Below are 17,264 nucleotides of genomic sequence, written 5' to 3'. Positions count from 1 at the left end.
TCATTATTATTCTGAACATTTCAGGTGCTCGCATAAAATTCATATAAATCGCTTCATACGTCATGTGAAATTTTAATATCCATAATTAATTAATTCTGTATCTTTTAATATAAACACGTTTGAGCCATTTTTTGAACGGTTCCACCAATCAGAAATCTCGAGCAGAATCCACAAATAAGGAATACTAGATAATCCTCTAAACACTGCCACTACTATTTACTTTCGAAAGAGGCTGAAGTACAATATTTTATTTATAACTACCAAATATCTGTATATATAAGGCAAAACGACATAAGCCACGTTTCAAAAAGCTTTGAATTTGCATTTTAATTAAAGCCTGCAAAATGGAATTTATATTTCTAACAAAGGAAAATTAAATTAAAGATACCCATTCCCCTTAACAAACGAGAACATAATAAATCACAGGACTGATCGTAATTTGAGATTCAAAGCTTCAAACTTCAATATCTCAATGATAACAATTTGTGACTTATAGTACCTAACTGATAAAGCCCTCTACTTGTGAAAGGCTCTCAGGTGCAATTCTACGGTACGAAATCAACAGTATATTATGCCTATGCTGTTTTGCCTTAAACCTTAAAGCGTTAAACCTTACCTAGCCAAAGTTTCGGTTGAATTGATGTTGAAATCGTCAAATTTCAGCGCCGTCCGTCCAAATAGTGGACGCCCTGGGTGAGCCCCTGAGGGACAAGTACTACGAAGCAGACAGCACCATTGAACTACTGTGCGTGGTACGACACATAGCGATGCAAGTGCAGTACAGCGTGGTCCAGTGGCTCCACGGAAACCGAGTTCTGAACTATGACACAACTAGAGGCGGCATCAGGTGACTAAAAGTTTTTTTCCTCAAGTAACAGCGACCTGTTTCTGACACCTTGCCGAACTTTTCGAATTTCTCGCGCTACGCGACTCAAATTTCAAAAGAGCTGAATCTTGAGAAAGGATCTTGAAAAAAATACTACATACGCTATCGTGCATAAGTATTTGAACACTTTGACATTATTGGAATACATGAAATTACCTATACTTTTTTATTTATACTAACTGATATCAAATGTTATGCTCATTGGTATTTATAGATGTATATAATTATTCGAGATGAGGTTTATAACTAAATCTATGTTATCAAATTTTACTTGGTGTATTTGACATATTGCAATAACGTGTCTAAATATTTATGCATGCTAAAGTAGATGTACATTGACTCGTATGTGAATCATTCACAGGTCGAAGTGATTAACTCCACTTTTTGAATCTTTATTAATTTTAACTCGACTTTAATTTTGACTCAAATTTTTATATTTCAAATAAATATAAATATTTTTGTTTTATGAAGTTAGCCAACTTAGCAAATTAGTTTGACTCATATGTGTGTTCGTTCATGAAGGACTAACATGTTCAAACACTTTAATTTTTGTATTAGAATTGAGGGAGCTTTTATACAGGTACAATAGCTTTTAAAATTAATTAATAATGTGGCTCACTGTCAGCCAATTGATCGCTGTTACTGAGACTAATAACATGAAAGAAAAAATCAATGATTGGTTAGAATCACTTTGGATATTCAACCAAATATGACAGACAGAATGCTAAATGAGACAAAGTTGCGAGTAATTTCAATGGAAATTTTCTGGAAAGTAAATTCTACGGATATTAAAGAACCCTGAAGTTTTGCGAGCGTTCGAATCGCGTGGTCACCGAAACGAGCCTTCGTCAACAAAAAAAGGAAACTGAATTCAATTTTATGCTTCCCTGTGCGTTATTGGGTAACCTGGGGTGGAATTCATTAACTGAGTTTCCCGTAACTTGAATAGCTTGTATCGATGGAGAAGATCCTTCTATGTTATCAAACTACGACTAATTATCGGCATTGAAACTATTAGTAATCTTTAGCATATTAAAATGGAGTTAGTCTATCACGAGCGACTTTATACATGTATGTTCGAATCTTCAAATTTCTAAACCTTTAGATTCTCGAACGTAAAATGTAAATTTCCAATTCTCTAAAATTCTAGATTTAAAAATTTCAAATAGTTGTAGCTCTTAGATTTTTAAGTATTTAAAATACAAATCTTTAATTTTTCAAATTTTTCAAATTTTATGTTTCAAAAATTTAGAACTTCTAACCTTTAAAATTTCAGATTCAGATTATTCCTATTTCTGGATTCCAGCTCTTAAAACCAGTACAAGTACTATAAATAATCAACTTAATACAAGTGTTAAATAAACGAATTGTAATAAAAAATAGTAGTACCAGAGGCACTAAATACATATGCAGTATGTTTGACAACAGATGTCAGAAACTTTAAGGGATAATTCTACATCTCAAAATAAGACCGTACTCAAGAATAATGAAATTGCGTTTGAGGTTTCGTTACCGAGTTATGTGTCTAGAGTACGAGAGAAACGTGTCTGACTTATCTTACTCTACTAACTCAATGTACTGACCTCCCTGGGTCTGACGTGGCTAAAGCCTCGTTAAAATTAGTCAAGTTACTTGAATTCAAAAGTAACTCGAATTCAAACTGTCATACAAAAATAACAAAAATGGTATCAGCAGAGGTAATGCATGCTGATTATTTAGTTATGTATTTTTGAAACAAAACATGCACTTTTGACAGCTTCCTTGACGATTTACTTGAAATTTGCTCTGTATGGTTCAGTATACTACATCATAGTATGTACAAATTAATCAATGTGTATTTCAAGGCAAGGAAAAGATGGAAGAACGTCAACTTCACTTCAAGCTTAAAAGGATATTTCCAGTCAAGTAGTATAACACGTTCATATTGTTCAAATTACCCTAAATCGCTTGAATTCAAGTAACTTGACTAGTCTGAACGTGCCTAAACGAAATGGAAACTTGAAAGGATATTTCAAATCAAATAAAATAATACATCCACATTGGTTAGGTTGCCTTAAATCACCCACATTCAAGCCACTTAAATTCAAGTAACTTGGTTATGACATGTTCAGACATATTTGTCAGAAAATATACCCACTCTAATGGACGATGGCAGTAGAATGAACCCCAAGTCAGACACGTTTCACACACCTCGTAGATATATCTTTAATATGTATTGACTAACTTGGAAACGAAGCCTCAAACACAATTTCGCCATACTTAATTTTAATCTTATTTAGACATATAGACTCACCCATTAAAATTTCTGACAGCTGTCGTCTATCACCCTACATACGCCCAAACACGTAACCTGTAAAGATAACTAACTCCCCTCTATCTCCATCCAATCATGGTGAACTCCTATCTGAGGTACTCATGTCTGCCAAGATTGCGTAGTCCTCCTACAGGAATGTATCTCAGAAACTGATCTCCATAGTATCAGTCGACGAAATACCAGCCTTATTCCGCTACACCTAACTAACACTGCCTCGAATCCGCTCCCAATCGCACAGAGTAATCCAGTAGCGAGTATCTCCTCTCTAACAGATCATACTAGGTTAACTCGTCATAAATCATGCACGGTACCACGCCTCAGTGTAACGTAGGTGTATCGTCGGAAACGGAATCGAGTTACGCTCGTTACGCACAAGTTATAATCCAATGTCAACAATTCGGGCCTTTCCGCTTGATCCCCGTCGAGCAAACGCTCAGCCTTGAAAACGCGCAGGAAGCCGATCGCTTAACCGCCAGAAACGTCACGGGACGGGGGACGAGCGGGGTCAAGCTGCGAAAACGTTGTCGGGCTCCGCTAGAGCAAAGTTGGTAAATGGAATTAGTTCTGGCGTACATACAGAGTGTACATAGAGGCCTCGTTTCCGGAGCATCCTCATACCACCACTTCATCCAAGCAGCCACGTGGCCCCTGGAAACCGCAGACCGTAAACACGTCGGCGCAGGAAGTGTCGTTTTACCGCGGGTTCATTTTTCTGTGAAACCGAATCGAGCCAGGGAAATGGAAAATGCCCGCGGAAGAATCGTCCCACCTTTAATCTTAATTAAATCGTAACTCAATGGATACTGTTGACTCGAAAAAACACAGAAACTAAAAACTGTCTCGATATGTTGCGTGCTAACTATACCTAGGGTATGAGTGCAAGTCTGATTCCCTCCCTACTCCTCCTCCTCACGCTTTTATTTTAACATATAACAAGATGTAGCACTATTAAACAGAAAATATTTTATTTTATTAAAAAAAAAATAAATATTTTTAGTTTAACACTGCTGTTACATTTTGTTACATACAAGGTGTCTCAGGTTCAAGGTACCAAACTTTGTCAGTACATTCCATGAGTCTTGATGAGAATAAACTGTTCTATGAGCATAGGCTGTTTAACGCTTTATTAAACAAATAATAAACACAAATACGAAATTCTAAGGAAACAGTTGAGAATTGCAGTATGCAGTTTTGTGTGACTTGTGTTTAGTAGAAGCACTCATAAAATACTAATTTTTGTTGAACACTAACTATTACAACCATTTATTTAGTACTAACGGTTACAATGATAGTAATGTTTACCTAAATTCATAAATGTAACTAATGTTTCATTTCAAAATGACCACCATTGTTAGTAATACAAAATAGCATCTACGAATGTAGATAAAAATTAATCAGTAATAACAATTAATACCAAATAATTAGTTACAATAATTAGCATTTGTTGAGTGCTGATAGTTAACACAACTGTTATTCTTAACTGTTTTCTTGCAATTTCATATTTTTGTTTCTAATTGTTTAATAAAATATTGAACAACCTATGCTTATAGAATATCTTTCTCTTAAAATCTACTGACAAAGTTTGGCATGTTAAACCTGGAACTCCCTGTATAAAGATAAAACGAGAGCAGTAATCGATCAGTCCACAGTAATTGGTACCCTACCTGTGTAGACCTTTGACAACGTTACATTATACACTTATTAAATACGTGCTCCTGAGATACAATTAATTCAATTTAAACTCAGAATTTCCAATTTCGTGGTTTCACGTGTTTGCGGGAGATTCTTTTTCTTATATCGAACATTAGATGAATGAGAAATAACTTTGAAATCAATTCTCCTATAATCATGTGTACAATATTGTCTATAACTTGAAGCGAGACAGAGACCAAAGAATGTCTCGATACGTGAACACTCACCACGTTTACGTTCACTATGATTAATTCGCTGGACTCTACCCAAATTTAAAAATTTCATGATTCTAGTGAACATTAAAGCTTCTCTTATTACCGAACATTAAATGAATGAGTATTTCCTTTATAGTCAATTCATTAATGATTATTTAGGTGTTAATATTGTCTAGAGCTAGAAGCGAAACAAACCTTCTGAAAATTTTCTTCTTTAAAGGTGTGGAAATAATTCAACAATTATTATTTATCAACTTAATTAACAATTAAAAAAACAATGAATTAATAACAAATTATGAAAACGTTCCCAGACCCTTAATAAAAAAAAAGAAACAATTTTTGTTCTTACAAATTTCCTTTAAAACTAATAAAATTCAAGTTGAAAATAGTTGAAAATCGATAGTTTCGTATTTGCTTCACTAAAAATCTTAAAAAATACAGGTCGTACAAAGGAATGTCTTACAGAAAAATTATTCATATCTTTGTACAGAATAGGATTCCGGAATAAAAACTATAGTCTAATAATAATAATAAATCATGAAACATGCGTTGCAACTTCTTTTCCTTTAATTAGTTATCTACGAGATATTTCATTGTGTCAACTTAAATACGACCTCCCTTATAGAAGTTAACCACACCCACATAGACCACAGTTGGCTCGTTAATTGACGTTCGAATTTTCAACTTTCGCGGTTCTGGGGAACTACTGAAGTTTCTCCTACCAGAGGGATTTTCTATACATATAATTGATCCTTCTATGATTTATATGCAAATACCCTTGAACAGAACGATTTTCTTCGTTTCTCTTGAACACGAGCGTTGCATTGTGTGCTTGTGTACACACGTACCAACACATTGCACGTGTACACGCAAACACATATAGTACCTGTGTCTGGAAAGGTATAGAAGTGCAAGGCGCCCCACAATTCCCGAGTCGCTTTGACAATGAGACAAGGAATAGAATCTTCCTCCCCCTCGCATCGCCACCGCCATTCTTTGAATTCTAAGATGGCATTCTGTTGCAGCTTTCTTCCTTTTCCTATTGGGACCAAGCGAATGGTTCTAGTGGTAAATGACGAAGTACCTAACGGAAAGAATATCTCTTCCCTTTCACACAGAAGTACCCAATAATACTGTAGGTAATCAAATTATTCATGTTCTTTGATACATACAGTACCGCTCATAAGTATTCGAATGGTGTCATATGTTAAGAAAAGTACAGATTTCTTTGCAGTAACTGATGTATATTCTTTCCATTTGTTTCGTATTTCTATTATATCTTAAAATCAAGTATACAATAATTACAGTAATTGCATTTTTAGCAGTAATTAATGGTTAGTCTGAGCAATAAATATCGGTTGCTAACAATAAATCTGCAATTTTCCAAACTTGCGAAATCGTTTGAATACTTATGAGTGGTATTGCATATTGAGACTTATTACTGAACACTAGACTGATTTTGTCGTACCGTAGAATTTTGCTTGAGAGTCTCTCAGAAAAAACGCGTGATTTATAGCAAATGATTTAACTAGTATGATCAAATAAAAATATTCCATTCAATTCCTCAAATTTAAAAACTTTGGACATTTAGATTCTTTTTCTTTTGTATTTAATAATAATTATAACACATATTCGTGGATGACACTCTTGTGCATGTCTATTCTATGCCTCTAATGACAAATTAATATCGGTCAAGCTTAGCACAGCGGCTTCCTGTAATCTCTGTCGCCTAATAAAAGACGTATTACATACATATACATAGCGCTTATGAATTTCAATCTTGAATCCTCAAATACCTAAATATACGAAGCTTAAAAATTTTCAAACACTTAAAATATATATAAATATTCAAAGCACTGAAATCCTCAAATTTAAACATTTAAAAATCTTCAGATTTTTTAATCACATGATTTTACTTCTTTTATTAAAATAGTAGTTTATAGATTTACGAGTTACCATTTATGAAAATGTTAGTAAATACAGATGTATGGATATTTCATAATCTACTTAGGAAATGCATAAAGATACAAATTACTGAAGTTATCTTTTCTAGCGACGAGAGAAAAAAATAACTAGGAAAACGACTGACGAATTCAAGAAGATGGAGTACTTCAAATTTAATAATACGACAGAATCAGTCGTACATTGTTCAGTAACGAATCTCAACATTTCCATGAAAAAGAAACGATAAATAAGGGGGTTGAGAACCATAAAAGGAACTAAGAATTAAGAAAAGAAAAACAGAACTAGAAAATTAATTAAAACACCATGGTCCATCTGTTATCAAAGTGACAAACTAAAAAAACTTTTTTCCCTTTAGCTCTACAAATTCAACGGGTCAGCATAAAGTATTGCTTCAAAAATTTATTTCATAAGGACGAACACAAACAAAAAACAACAACTGACACAATTAAATTACGCGCAAACATAGTCGCCTTAATAGGACAGGGATTCAAACCTGTTTATTATGCATTCACAGTCCACACGGCCATTTTTCAGGGCATTAAAATTACAGAGACAAATTCACAATCTCCCTAGAATGTTAATCCTATTACCTTAGCACGCGTCAACGCAATTAGCAGAGGCTAGAAAGAACGTTCGAAATGGTAGGTGGTTCATTAACACCGACCCAGAAGAGGATCGAGGTTTCTTAACACCTTGGATCATCGAGCAATCATCCTCGAACCCAGCTTCAAGCCTCGAGTACTGCAGCGAAGGTAGAAATTGCAACTGAGGAAACTTTTTCAATTAAAGGACATTTCCTGCCCCTTATCGCGCTGCTACCGCAATTACCGCAACTTGGAGCACGGTACTATGTCATGCAGTCTGTTTATAACGCTTCCTTAAAGCTCGAAAGCTGAAATAAAGGCCATAAATGTATCGTCAGAAATCGTCGTTTAAGTTGCCCTGACCCACATGTGGATCACAGGACTGTGAACGTGTCGAGCGTACTATAAAGAAATGACTAAAATTGAAATCTCTTTTTGCTTGTCTTTTCGAGAGAAAATTGTTCCTGTATGTGCTCCGTTTGAAATTTAAATTTCAATTGACAATTTGCATGCCTAGCGTGAAAACGGACCTAATGGAAGAGGGGGCCAATTCGACTCTCAGCATAGCAAGGGTGGGACCAGCTGACAGCGGCAACTACACGTGTCATCTCACCACGATGCCTGATCAACCAGCCACGGTTCACGTGCACGTGCTGAACGGTGAGAATTAACATTTTCTCGTCATATAAGTAAGAGATTCCAGAATCAAGAGTACTCAAGATTAGAAGCAGAAATTAATTCTCTTTAAAACATCTGTTGAGACCCATTACCGAATTTCGTTGTACCGTAGACTTTCACTTGAGAATCTCTCACAAATGAACACGTTATCTATAGTAAAAATGATCAAATTATTATAATGAGACAAAAATATCACATTCATATTTAATAAATTTTCTAATTTTGATCTTTTAAATATTCGAAGCACTCGAATCTACAAATTTTTAAATCGATTTTACAAATACCTACATGTTTTCAGTACCTCAAATTTTCAAATTTTGAACTTAATGTGAAACCATTCTTATAACAAAAAGTATTGAGAGTTTCTCATAATATGTAACAAGAAATTCCAAACTTTTATAGATTATTTAACATTTTGTTGTGCCTCCCTTTGCATCTATGTATAGTTGTTTAAATACCAAGCTGTCACTTAAAGTTCAGATAGAAAGATCCATGATTTAAAATACAGAAATTGAAACAAACATATAAGAAGACTTTGAAGATTTGAGAATTAAAAATTCAAAGACTGATGAATTTGAAAGTTTGAATTCTTTGAATCTTAGAAAGTTTGAAAGTTCAATATTGGAAAAATTAAGAATTTATAAATATTTAAAATATAAAAAACTCTGAATATTTGGGTATTCAAACATTTGAAAATGTGAAAACATAAAATAGTTGAAAGTTCAAAATTCCAAAATTAAAAAAGGAAGCATAATATTTTTAACTAATTTTCCATGTGTAGAAGACTCTCAAGTGAAATTCGATGGTACGACGAAATCAATCCTCTCTAATAAACACGAACAATTTTTGAAGATTCTCACATCTATATTTCATATTTATCTTCATACTTAAACGTAACAGAAGTGTAAATTAATATAAAAATCGATCAGCTTAGACTTTATTCAATATTAGTTAAATTTTTTGTCTCGAGGTAGAGCAATAGTTGCCCAAAAATGATGTCAGCTATTTGGCATCTCTGCCTAGTAGTTTCAGGTAAAGTAATGTTAAAAAGTCACGTCAAGCGTGCGCCTATAATCTCTACAACGCTGTCAGAGCGGTAGTCACGTGGTCGCATTAAATATTATGTAATAATTATGCATAGTATACTTAATTACAGGTGTGCGTGACGGAAGAAATAGCAGAGAACACAGCTCTCAGGCTGCTAAAAAATTATAACAATCTTAAGTGTGACGCAGAACAAAGTCGATAAGATAAATGAGAATTATCAGTAGCTAAAAATAACGACCAGTACAAAAGTAAAAACAAGATCAACACTTGTTTAAATGAAGGATAAGGAGTAAAATAATAATGTGTGTAATAGTTTTCGGAACTCAAAAAGAATTGAGATTCTCGATGTGTAGATAATAGATTTATTAAAAATAATTAATTTATGGTAAATTGAATTTTTTTCTATTTCTTTTCCAAATATTTTACATACGTATATGCATAAGTACTGTCCAAAACTTTGAAATCATCTGCCAATTTTTATTAGTGCCGCGCTATAGTGTTGTAAAGTAAATTTCTTGTGACTACATGTGAACCAGAGAATTATCGTATACAAATTACCATCAGCAAGAAATCTCTTCTCCATAAACTCATTCCTTCAAGTGACTACTATTCTACAAGAAACTGGGGTCAACTGTAACACTTTCACTTTAGAATACAGTAACTCATAAAGTATTACACATAAAACAACAATTTTTGTACGAAAATGTTATCTAATTATCTGAGATTATTTATTCGCAGCCACTGTACTTTATACCAAGTAATACACAAGTTATTATTAAAAAATGCGAAGCGGAAAAAATGTTACAACATGGTATAGAGTCAATAGTAACAAAGTCTTATCTTTAAGAAATCAAGAGATTTCTTAATTAAATTATAATATTATATAAATATAAATCAAAAACTAATAAATCATATTTTGGAAAAAATAAGGACTTATTGTGTAGGTATGAATTATTGGCTTTTGCAGTTTTCACAAAAATAGAGATCCCTTACTTTTTACGTTACTTTTGACCTTGACAGATGGTATTACAATTGTCCCAGACATCGTCTTTGAACTTATATTACAAAATTTCAATAACAACATGCTTAAAAGTTGTGATTAACGATCGGTATTTCCTTTAAATGGTTCAGATTGAATTATAATTCTGTCGCTATGTGTCGAAAACTAATTTCGTTCAATATATTTGTTTACCGAGTATTTATTTCGTTAGGATATGGATATATATACTTAAATTGTAGTTTTGCATCATATATCCAAAATTTGCTATAATTAAATTACTTAACATGTTACAACTGCCCCCTGTTACTTTCGACTCCAATCTCCCCTATTGACTGGGGTGCATCACAGTTCATTCAAACACCACCTAACAATTCTATTCTACTTTCTACTTTGCTTCTATTCTAACGTTTCTGCCATCCTAAATATCAAAATCCAACAATAAGAGAGGAAAACAGTTCAGTTCGCAGACACAATCCCCACGAGTCGCCAGCTCGGTGTTTGAGTGTGCGTACCGGTGTTTCAGGAGAAAGCTTAGCCGAGCTGCATCACGGAGGCGTCGGGACGAGCAGCGTCGGCAGATCGCTGCTCCTGCTGTCTCTTCTCCTCAACCAGCTACAACAGGTGCTCAGATGAAGGCCCGACATGCGGAACAGACACGACGTGGGCCACTGTCGTCGCATCGCGACACAATACGGACTTTTATATTATCGTTGAAGAATGGACGTAGCGTGCAAGCGAAGGGAAAGAATGGGCGAGCGAGTGGCAGAAAAAAGGGAGAGGCTGGCAGATTTGGTATTGTTCTTAGGGCGATTGAAAATGACTCTTTTTGAGCGACAGCTAACGGGGCGATTCTTCCTGCTTAAGAAGACTTTGCAAAAGTTTCTTTCGGGCAGTGAGAGACTGGAAAATCCGGCAAATAAATATTAATTTCGACCAGTCACCTCGCTAAACACTCGCTTTATGCAATAAGGTCCTCTAGTTCTGTCTTGGAGGCGACTTGTATTCGGAATTTTAATTGTTTTGAGACTCCCATCACTTAAATGCATAGTGTTGCGGGTTAGTAATATATCTATGCCTTTGAATTATTTTTATTACAAAAATTGGCAATTTCAAAGTGATTTGTTATTAATTTTGGAAAAATCATGCATTTAACTTAGGCATGGGAGCATAATAATCCTTTCTAAAGAAATTTGTGTCAGTGTACGCTTACAATTGAGCACAAAAATAATTGTTTGTCTTCATGTTACTGAGAAATCTTCGAGTAAAAATCTACGGTCGTTCTGGAGTTCGTTCAGGAAGAATTATTCTGTATAAATGGGCAATTTCAAAATAGTTTACTATTCTTTAGAAATATTTAAGAATGCGTTTAAGAGTTAATGCATTTAAGAATTGAATCTTTTTACTATATAGAAACACACAAATTTGTTCAAATATAGCCAAACTCCTTTTATATGAATTCGAATATTTCTACTTTTCTCAATTTTTATATAAATAGTAAAATATCTTCAAAATATGAACTTGGGAGCCTAATAAACTTTCCTACTCAAATTTATGAGCTACTGTATACTATGTTCATAACTCAACACATGAACAGTTATTTCAGTTTTCATATTCATATTTATGTTCATGTAAGAAATACTCAAGAAGAATTCTACTCACAAACTAATTTACAAAGGATTATTAAGTTCGACTCTAATGAAAATGTTCAAATTTTAAGGAAAAATAATTTCTTATTTTGAAACAAAGAATATTAAAAAAAATACAACGAATATTACAAACATTTCGAATGAAAATAGATTAAACTGATAAATTGCTTTTGCCTCAAACATTATAAAAATTGTAATGCAAAAGTTACTTGAAAAGATAAATTCGATTTACAAATTGAAGGAGAGGATAACTAACTAAAAGCGAACCAGAAGCCTCGAATCATCAGTATTACCTAATATAGTTTTGTAAACCGGAACTAGATGAAGTGCTTAGTTATATGATGTTATTCCCTCGTTTAATGTTGAGGATATATATATTTGCAGACTCACGTTGATTATGAATATCGAGAAAGTGAAGTGTGATGTGTGTCTGTCTTGATTATGCTTGATCTTGTTCACTGAAAAGTGTTGGGCACCCAATTGTACTACTCTACTACTTGGTTCACGAATGTTTCAGAATTCTTGAGAGACTTTCAAGATACTTGTTTTCTAATTTTCTGTGAGACAAATAGAACTATCTTATTGATAATTCTTGATCAATATATTTTAGAAAATAAAAACTATCCTCCACAACAAAAGGGAAACCATTGAATTTAACTTAATTTTTAAATATGTACATACAATGAAATTATAAAGACATTCTGTTATAATGTAGGTATAATTATAACGATCCACGTTAAATGATAAGTATCTACATCTACGTAAAAGGGCACAAAATCCCAGTTCCTTTTTTGCATTTTTAATTGGAATAATGAAATATAAAGCAAAAGAAAAATTCGTGAACTAAGAACATACTATAGATTGTTATATAGGAAGAGTCATTCTAAAAGTCCATTTTCGCCCAATGTTGGCGACTCAAAGGACGAGGCTATATCGAGATGGAAAGAGTTAACTGCCAGCCTGCTCCCAAAGTGAACAATTAGTTATTAAATTTATAATTAAAGTATTGAACGACGTTTTACGCGGAGACTTATCTTTTCTTCCGATGGTTATCAAAGTTTATTCGACGAATCAAACGCGCGAGTTAACAGCAGATTAATACTTGGATTCAATGTGGATTCAAGGTTTCGGGCGACGAGATTACGAAATATACGATATGCGTTTTGCAAGATTTCTTGTCTCTTTTTCTACTGTATCCTCCTTTTTCTCCTTTGTAGATGTTCCAGATTGGAGATTTGGAAGAAGTAAATCTCTTTTCAAGTATCTTTCAAATAAATATATCAGAAAACAATGGATAATAATTGTTTTTGGGCTAACAGTTAACGAACATCGTGAAAACTACAGTTACTAAGAAATTAATATCATTAATATTTTTAATTATTCTACTTTACTAAGAAAATAACTATTTCATAACCATAACTATGTTTAAAACAAACTCTTCGATACAAATGAATGATGAGTTCTTGTTTAAGTTCTTAACCAAACAATACATTGACAATTCCTTCTAAAGGTAAATGTCTAATAAATAATTCTCTAGAAAACCAAAAATTTGTCATTAAGAAAGGCAAAATTTAATCAATAAATACTTAAGTAATTTCAGTTCGAGAACAACAGAGGATCTATTTAATCCTCGGATGATTGCGTGCCTGTCGATCTCCAGCCGTTCTCAAAGTGTTTCTGCATCCTGTTATCGATCCTGCAGCTCTGCATGAGCAGAAGCCTGATTAAACCACTTAAAGTAGTTTCATGAAGAAGCCTAGTCAATTCAAGTAACTTGCTTAAAAAGACATGCTGGCAATTTGTGCAGCTTTTAGGAAGAATAAAGGATAAAGCATCGACGAATCTATTTATTTTTCAATCACCTGTTAATCGTAACTAACAGTAAGTAACGAGTTATAGAGGTCTAAACAGTAACGTTAACAAATTTTATTTGTTATCTAGAAAACAAATAAAAATAAATAGTAGACTAATGAGAATTTAATTTAATTTAAGTTTCTATATATTATCATAAATTAATTAATTAGCTTTTGAAATTTGAATAATGGTGTGTCTCTCCCATGCAAGCTTAAATAATTAATTATTCCAGAAGCAACTACAATAGAAAATTATAAAACTACAATATAAAATAAATTTAGAAGGCAGGACATCAACATCAATCAAACGTGAACCCTAAAATACGTAATCCTTTCAGAAAGGATAGAACAATTCGAAATTCTCACTTTATGTGATAAAAAATAACAAAGATAAATAATTAGACCTATTCTATAAGTGAAACATACACATAATACTACAATTTCTCCATAGATATATAATTTTATAAAAGGAAAATCGGAACATTAATAGGCAGATGAACTATTGTAAAAATTCGTAAAAAATTGTATAGATATTTAACAGTTCGTTAGAATAGTTAGAATAAATTGGTTTTTCTCTTCCTTTTCACAGAGAAATATGTGATACCCATATGTACTCATATAATTTATAGAGTAACTCAATATACATAAATGCATAATTGTAAATCATAAATATAAAACCAGGTTAAACTAGTATAAATCATACATTGGATTGACTGGATTTTAATGAAACTAAAGTGATGGCCTATAAAAAACGTCGAAACTTTGAAATATGAAAGTATTTCAAAACATTCGAATTCAATTTACGTCGAAAGTTACAGAAATTAAAAGTTCTAAAATGCCTTGATGATATGAGCCACAACGTATGTATTAATTAACAATTTCGTAATTTACTTCTGGCGGTTTCCAAATTATGAATCACCAAGAGAGATACGTATTCATTCACAATGAAAATCACCACCCTATTTACAATGGCCATTCGCTATAATAATTTATTAGCTGTATTATTATATGGCATAATCATAGCAACAGTTCAGATGATAAATGATAAACGACAGGGCAATATTCGACGCGATATTTTGCGTCTGTTCGTGGGTCGAATAAACGGCGAAACGATAACTCGATACGTGATATAATCTGTAGGGTGGGAAGGCAATAAAAAAGAATAAGAGGATGAGGGTTGGTAGATACATAAAAAAATGAAAAAGAAAACCAAACGTGAGGGACAGAAAACAAGTATTGTATCCACAGAATATGGGCTGAAGGTAGAAGAAAAAAGGTAAAGTAAAACGTTCTTCACAACAGCAGATAAAAACAGTAGACGAAATTTTCAGTTTCGAATTTTGAATCAAATAAAAGTATAGATATTCAGAAAAAGGAAGTAGAAATATTTTCTTCACGCGTAATCATAACGAGTCTCTTTTACGCACTCTTGAATTCAAGTCGAGAGAAAACTTAGAAAAAATTAAGAGCGAAATAGGTCAAAACTCCTTAAGAAGAAAAAAAGAGGAACAAACAAACAAACTTGAAGACTATTAACTTCATTAGAAAAAAGAAAAGAGGGCTATTATAAAGAAAATAAGATACTTGGCAAAGCAGAGATGTAGAAAATAGAAATATGTATACACACAGAAAAAGGGAGGGAAAACAAAATATAAAATTAGTTAAAGAGAAGGGCTGTGTGCAGACCAAAAATCAGGACTATGGAAGTATGGAAAGAGGACCGCTTTTATCATGGTTCATTTATTGTCTCCATTATTAATTACCGTCGATATATCAAGAAGCAGCGCAATCGTAAATAATGGCGGTGGGCAGGCTGTCACGATCATTATTTACCGCGAAGTATTACGTTGCACGATCACGATTGTTTCAGGGAAGGGACTTCTGAATTATTACGTGGATGAAAAAGGTGTGAACCAAAATTACGCAAGGAAATTCAACTGTTCTCACGTCTCAACGCAGTCCGATAATAGTAATTAAAAAACTGTATCTTTCGTTGGGTGCCAAGTACAATAATGAGAGAAATTCTACATGCAAAGAATTTTCATAATGAAAATTTATTATAAAATTAAATGTACTGATCTTTACTCGTTTATATTATACTATACTACATTCTTTTATATTGTTCATATTGTACTAATAGTTATACTGTACAGAGTATGCAACAACAGATCACGAACTTTAAGAGAAGATTCTAGATGCCAAACTAAGATGAAAATGAAGAGTGACGAAATTGCATTTGAAAATTTGTGCCCAAACTGTTAACTATTAGAAATATCTAAACCTAAAATATGCACGAAAGGTGTCTGACTCAACTTATTCTACTGACTCATTCTACTGACTTCGCTATATCTTGATCTGGCTAATGCACGGCAGCAGTAGAATGAGTCCTAAATCAGACATATTTCACATGAATTTTAAACACTTTTTGCAACAAGAACTCCAAAATAAAGACTCAAATGCAATTTTGTCACTCTTCAAGTTCGTCTTACTTTGGCATATAGAATCATCTCTTAACATTTTTGACATCTGTTGTTGAACACTCTGCATACTTCATAACATTCTTTACAGTATAATGTAATATAATATTATACTATAAAATAAAAAAAATTTCAAATAATTCTATTTCGAATTTTTTGAAACGAAACTTTATATGTATGTTTCTAAAATCTATATGTTTCTAGAGAAGAAATAACTAACCTTCAAGGAACCTGTATAACTTTCCCAAAAATCTGTTGGTTAAAGATGTCCGCAAAAACATTCAGAAATCACTGCTGTGTTGAGTTTGAATATAATAATGCTCTGCAACTATAAAGAATGAGAATACTAATTACTATGTGAGGACTGACGACTGTGCCTCCCTCCCCCCTCGCCTTTTATTTTCACATATAACAAAATATAACACTATTAAACTAAAAATATTTACTTTTTGCGTAAACTCGAACCATTAAGTTACATATTCGAATTGAAAACAACACAGATACTCTTTTAAAACAATAAAAACCTAATAACTGCATGGTAATTGGCACGCAGCATTTACTCCATGCATTTTTATATGTGGCAGTAATTGGTGCATGAACTTCTTTTTGTATTTTAATTAATATTTAAAATGTTTCTAATATCTTAGTTACGAAAAAGTTCCTATTATTAGAAAAAGTATTAAAATACAATTTAAATGCGTTGAAAAGTCCAAAAAAGTGAGATAATACCGTTTAATTTAATCAAAGCTGCGAAAGTTAACCTTAATAGCACAGTAATTGATACATTTATCCTATACACTATTGTATCATAGTCTCAAGTAATAGCATTATGGCTAATTACGAATAGATCTTATGCAATATTGTGACCGCAGGCAATTGCAGTACTGATTTAGAAACTCAAAGGTGT

At 32.9% G+C, this 17,264-nt stretch overlaps 1 protein-coding gene across 4 annotated transcripts in view; it reads left to right on the top strand.

Annotated features, from left to right (window-relative positions):
- LOC143184454 (zwei Ig domain protein zig-8) overlaps positions 1-11,996 on the top strand; it is a 201,429-nt gene extending 189,433 nt beyond the window's left edge. Inside the window, exons 6-8 of one of the 4 annotated variants that reach the window (XM_076386697.1) lie at positions 664-847; positions 8,174-8,316; positions 10,908-11,996. In XM_076386697.1, the coding sequence (XP_076242812.1) occupies positions 664-847; positions 8,174-8,316; positions 10,908-11,014 (434 nt within the window). In that variant the 3' untranslated portion in view covers positions 11,015-11,996. Of the gene's footprint in view, positions 1-663; positions 848-6,132; positions 6,243-8,173; positions 8,317-10,836 lie in introns of those variants that run through there. The other 3 variants (XM_076386696.1, XM_076386698.1, XM_076386699.1) reach the window with 3 other exon arrangements.
- Positions 11,997-17,264: the final 5,268 nt, after the last annotated feature.

The sequence above is a fragment of the Calliopsis andreniformis genome, chromosome 10, assembly GCF_051401765.1.
Source record: "Calliopsis andreniformis isolate RMS-2024a chromosome 10, iyCalAndr_principal, whole genome shotgun sequence".
In the NCBI taxonomy this organism is placed as follows: domain Eukaryota; kingdom Metazoa; phylum Arthropoda; class Insecta; order Hymenoptera; family Andrenidae; genus Calliopsis; species Calliopsis andreniformis.
This window is presented reverse-complemented; position numbering and strand designations above follow the sequence as displayed.